Source organism: Chaetodon trifascialis, chromosome 6 (genome assembly GCF_039877785.1).
Source record: "Chaetodon trifascialis isolate fChaTrf1 chromosome 6, fChaTrf1.hap1, whole genome shotgun sequence".
In the NCBI taxonomy this organism is placed as follows: Eukaryota; Metazoa; Chordata; class Actinopteri; order Chaetodontiformes; family Chaetodontidae; genus Chaetodon; species Chaetodon trifascialis.
In genome coordinates this window covers 28,855,854-28,861,892 of record NC_092061.1, presented here as the reverse complement: position 1 = coordinate 28,861,892, position 6,039 = coordinate 28,855,854, and the positions used below count along the sequence as shown (strand labels likewise).

Below are 6,039 nucleotides of genomic sequence, written 5' to 3'. Positions count from 1 at the left end.
TAATGTTTGTTTGTACGCTTTATTCTATTCTACTTTCTAATTTTATTTACTAATATTGTCCCATTCTTTACAATGCAACCAGACAAAACAGGTTAGCTTTTCAGCAACAATGTGTACAGTATTTTCTTTTTTTTTTTTTACTTACAGGGTGCAGTTAGTTAGGACCAAACTGGATTTTTGATTCAAAAGAATAAAAGTTGACAGTGATAATATGATGAAGTTATAACTTGTCCTGTGAAAAAACTAGCAAGTGAGTCAGAGAGCTTTCAATAATACCTAGTGTGTACATTCCCACACTGTTCTGACAAAAGATCTAATAAGGCACAAGACGCAAAGACACCTGTAGGGCTTGACCGTGGCTGTGCAGGGTCTTTGAATTACACATCATTTTATAACCTGCTCAAATTTGAATGTATCAATAAAAAGAATCTACTAATGTCATATTGTATCAAAGTCCCAAAAATGCATTTATTCTTTTATTTCTCTCTCACTCACAAGGTAATATGTTGTGCAGATAAGGCTTTATCTTGAAATCATCTTTCAGGACTTTGAGGCTCTTGAACACTATAAAAAGGAGTCATTTTGTATAAAAAGCACTTTAATTTTTGATACTTGAAGTACATTTTGCTCATACTACTGCAATGTTACTGAAATATTAATGAAACAGTAGGACATTTACTTGTAACTGCATGTTTTTAATATTTTCTTATTGCTATTTATTATTACTCAAGTAACTTTTACAAAATAATTCTATCACTTTATATTCAGCATTCACTCAAGCATGATACACTAAAACTCTAAAACCAACAGCAGCAGTAACAAACAGTGTTTGAAAATTTACTGGAATGACTGAAATACACCTATTAAGTAGAACTGACTCGATGACAACCACACTGCATCCAGTTATCCATGTGTTCTACTTAATATGCAGTTACAGTGTATCCATTGACGGTTGTAAATCTATGAGCCATTTTGGTGTACAGCATATCACAGTCAGCCGTGTCACACTGTTGTAATTTAAAAGGAAATGGATAACAGAAAAAAGAGAGCAAAAACCATTAATAATTATCACTGTCTAGAGGTCATAGTCTATCTGCATTAGGCACTGATCCAACATCATTATCAAACATAACCTTTGTGTCATCTGCTGACACATACTGCCACCAGCTTGTTGTCATGTGAAACTACAACATATATTTAAAAGGGCAGACTGTCAAATAAAATACATACTGTAAATAAATAGACACGCTAACCTGACAACTTGACAAATAAGGTGCAGATTATTCTGTTTACATTACACGAAGCTCATTGTATTACATTGTAGCAATGCAATGTAGCAAGTAGATTTTTTGCATTTGTTTTTTAACAGAATGTTTGCTGGGTGATGGGATTCCATGTAATTTACTGTATATGTCCTGTAAATGTACATGGGTCTGACAATCCATCAGGCACTAACTGAAGAATGAGAGCAATGGCAGTAAAATTCATCTATTATCAAATAGCCTTTGGCATAAACTGCAAATTCATAGAATACATTATGTCATCTTGCCTCCTATAGGACAGACCTACAGGGGTTAAAATTAAAAGACTTTTTCCAGCACTTTGGATATAGAAGTTAAAGCACTGTGACTGCCAGCAGTAAATATCTTGTCTCTTTAAAGGACTGAAAGAAAGAATGTTGCTTCCTGACTAGTCAGCTTTGTGGCTTGTCTCTGTCTTATTAGACCGGGAACTGAATGATCTGGTGTTTGTTGCATTGGTTAGACAAAACAAGACATTTGAAGATGTCAGCTTGGGTGGGAATTTTTCCAAAATTCATCAAATAATAAACAAAATAATCAGGAGTTCGTTACATCCTTAGTTTTCATTATCGTTTAAAGTGTCAAATGTTTTTTCAAGTATTAATTTAGTCTCTGTAGTATATCAGAAATTAGTTGTTTATGCCCACAATTAACCAGAGCCTGTGGTTTCTTGTTTTATCCAACCAACTGTCCAAAATCCGAACATATTCCTTTTATGATGACATAAAAGAGAGAAAAGCTGCAAATTCTTAAGAAGCAACATGAGGACTGACTTGGTCCCCCACCTTTTTGGCTTGTGGCCCTTAAAAACAAAGCTGTGTCTGCCTGCAGCCCCATTTAGCATGTTGTATATTCTAGGAATTGTGAGCAGTTTAATTTAACAGTAATGTTACCTTCTCCAATTGTTTCATTTGAATGGCTTTAGAGGTGTGGAGAGGTAAAACTGGTATTTTACAATAGAAAAGATTAGAGAAAGGGAAAGAGTTACTAATATCTTTATCAATGGCACTGTTCCATACAGAGAGCCAATATGTACAACACTGTGACCCTGAAATTGATGAAGCAAAACAGAATCCAGCCATTAATGATTTAATTAATTATACATGTGCTTTTCTTATCGTCACATGTGAAAATGTCCTCTGTGAAAAAGGCCAATTACCTGTCTCATGACTCGTTGTATGGTCTGGACCCCCACGTTGGGAGCTACTGACGTAAATGACTAATCGATTAGCAAAACTGTTTGTCAATTGATTTTTTTTCCCTATTGACTAATTGACAACATTGTTTCAGAAGTACATTCTTTTACATCACTAGAAAGTGTCCCATGTGTTAAATTCCCTGATAATTCTAATAATTTCCTTCCCAGATTTTTTTTTTATGTTTGCCAATACACCTACACTCACTACCCCACCCCCCTTTAACCTGAACACCCCCACCCCTATGGCTGTGTCTCATGGCTTACTCTCCCTTAAAACAGGCTACATATTTCATTATCTGGAACCTTATTTTAGGCTCTCATGCTTGGTAATCTTTGTTGTCAGCAGCTACTATGTCCTGTGGAGAAGTCTTGCCAAATGTGTACCAGTTGTGATGGCTTAAATCGGTTGACAATGACCAGTTTGGCAAAAGTGCACGTGTCATACTCCAATGTTCTGATTTCAAACAGGTTCCTGAGGGTCAGCAGGCTGCGGGAATACACTGGCTGGACTCCTAGCATGCGCAGACACAACCCTACGTAGACATCCTCTAGGGGTATCATCCGGACGAACCTGGATGCCCAGGAGATCCTGGCAGCCAGGTCTGCAGAAAAGACATACCCAGCTCCAGACACATACCTGGGGAAGCTGTCCTCGGGGTACAGCTCCTTTGACACATGCCATTTGCTGTTAATGTCCCTCCTCGGTCTGCCATCACTTATGACAGAACCTGTGATGAAACCCTGCCTCGGGGAGCTCCTAAGCCGTCTGATAAGGTAGAACACGTTCACAAAGATGTCAGCATCCACCTTCATGGCGTAGGAGGCATTTGGACAGTGGGTCGCCAGCCAGTTCATCATCATCATGATCTTGATGGTCAGGTTCTGGTAGCTGTCCTGGAAGTTCATCTGGATGATGTCTGCCTGTTTCCTACTCTCCTCCTCCAGCATGTCTTGAATGCTTGACACTTGCCCTCCCTCGGGGAGCCCCATATAGAACAGAGTGAGGGTATCCTGGCTTGGTGCACCCCATGTTTTTCTGACAGCCTCCCTTGCTGCAACTTCCACAGGAGCAACCGGGACCATAAACACCAGGAAGGGGCTTGTGTCTTTGCATACAGCAGGCTGGTTGAATATATACTGGTAGGTTTCAGGGGAAATGACCCTGTATTCCTCCACAGGAAGGGGGCTTGGCTTTGACGGATGTTTACCCAGTGTAACTCTACTCACCAAGATCTGAGCACACAGCACAAACACAGCTGAAACGGTGAGTAACTTCACTAACCTCCAGGCACAGGTTATCCTCATTGCATCTAAGTCTCCCGTTCACTCTGCAGTCCTGGTGAGAGTCCGAAATGAAACCGTCAAAACCGGGAACTCACACGACATTTCTGTCGTGCGGCCACTCCCAGCAGGGCGAACCAGGAAATGGATATCTTCCAAAGACGAGTGGGGTGATATGATTGAAGCAAAGAGAGGGCCAAGAGAAACAGGTAGCGCAACATTCTGACATATGCCGACAGCGACTTTTTTTTTCTTTTCCATAATAGATTTTAAAGTGAATTGAAACAATACATCAAGTTATTATTACTACTACGACTACTACTACTACTACTAATACAACAACTACTACTAATAATAGTGTGGTTTCAGGTTTATTTAAAAAGTAAACATTAGTTTGTGCCCCCTAAGTGAATGAAAAACAGACACGGGTCAGAATTTTGTTTTTTTGTGGGCATCAAATAAGGAAAACGACTATGTGTTTTTCTGTTTTCGTGCCGAAATCTCAACCGAATAAAGAAGAAAAGCGAAAACGAAAGTCTTACTATTGTTTTCCCGTTTTGTGTTGTCCTGTTTGTCTGCTCTGCGCATGAGTAGTCCGGTCTGCACATGCACACCGCAGAAGCATGAAAATTCAAAAGTTTGTGATGCATTCTTGAAATTGAAAATCAATGTAAATTTTAACGAATTTGGAAAATGACTGCTTAATGCTAATTTTGGAAAATGACTGCTACTCAGAGGTAAAAACCAGGACAATTGCCTTGTCATACACAGACATACACACAGTTTTGTAAATTGCGTAAGGTTTCCTGTATTAAATCCAATCCATGAAATAATATTTCGTTCCCACTGATCTGTTTTTAAGCATGAGACATTTTGTGACAGAAGACCGTAATACTCTTGTTCCCCTAACTGACTCTTTGATTTGACATAATCACATTCTACAGCGCCATCTAGTGGCCACGTTCGTCAAAGCAGATATGTTTCAGTTTCATCATCAAAGCCCCAGTTGTCATCCTCATCCTCATCAGTGCTGGAGGGGGTCAAATAGGCAGCATCATGATAAGATACAGATGTGTAAATTACACACACTGGTGTTTGTCAGTATTGGGACTATTTAAGGAAGGGAAACATAACGTGAAACGTGAAAATCTTACTTATTCCCAACTAAGAAGAAGAAGAAATAAGAAGAAGAAATCCCAACTAAATGTTCAAACATGACAAATAGATATGGCCTCCCCTTCAAAAAAACATGCAACATTGTTTTTCTAGTCTTTCTGACCACTCAACTTACTTATTATTGATTCATCAACTATTAGGTTAGGGTAAGGGTTCCTGATTTATTCATGAGTAACTCCTCACAACTTTGTGTGCCATATTGTAAAGTGTCACAGGTAAATCAACAGGGACCAGCAGAAGCATTTCCAGTCCTATGACACGAATGTGGGTCATAGCGCTGCGTGAAGGAAGATGACGACACTACGAATTTAGCTTTGAATGCTCTGGTTTTGCAGGGCATGCTGTCACATGCTGTATGACATGTACAATGATCCTTGACTCATGAAGCTTTTCATTTTTTGCCTTTGAAAAGTTTTAATATATTTTACTGTGACAACAATCAGCCAAAAAATTAAAATAAAATAAAACTAGAAAGAAGACTTTGAGTCAAGATTTGTTGTGAGCTTTTCTGTATCATCAGCATCAACAAATCAAGTCCTGAACATGTTCCTTTTAAACGAACTGTTTTATTGTAATACAGCTTAAAGAGAAAGACCTGTTGTTCACCCAGTTATAAACAAACAAAGCAATAAAAACAAACTTAATTTACACAAGAATTCTTTAGATGATCAGTGGTTTAGTATGCTGCTGTAGCAGGGGATGTGGGTAGGGGAGGGGGGTGGGAGGGTAGAAACAGTAACTAGTTTAATTTTCCAATTTTGTCGTGTTTAAACACTACCGTCATCAACATAAGTAACAAGATCTTACTGTGTCAAATGGATTGGCCTTTTTTCATTGTTTGAGTATCAACATCTTTTGTGTGAACAACATGACATTCTCTTGTTCCACATAATATGCACTGTATTCACATTTTGCAAAAACAATGAAAAAAATGTAATCACCGCATTTCATTATATATAGAGTAAGAGATTCTGTCTTGGATTTATATGAGAAACAAAACAAATCAAAACACATCTTTTCTCTGATTTTTAGCTCTTTAACACATGAGACTGTGGCTGTAGCATGATGCCTTCAGGGACTCAC

At 38.4% G+C, this 6,039-nt stretch overlaps 1 protein-coding gene across 1 annotated transcript; it reads right to left on the bottom strand.

Moving 5' to 3' along the window:
* Positions 1–1,342: 1,342 nt before the first annotated feature.
* b3galt8 (beta-1,3-galactosyltransferase 8) lies at positions 1,343–3,989 on the bottom strand. The gene has a single exon (XM_070964775.1). It carries the CDS (start codon positions 3,802–3,804, stop codon positions 2,839–2,841), a length of 966 nt encoding a protein of 321 aa, XP_070820876.1. The 5' UTR covers positions 3,805–3,989; the 3' UTR covers positions 1,343–2,838.
* Positions 3,990–6,039: the final 2,050 nt, after the last annotated feature.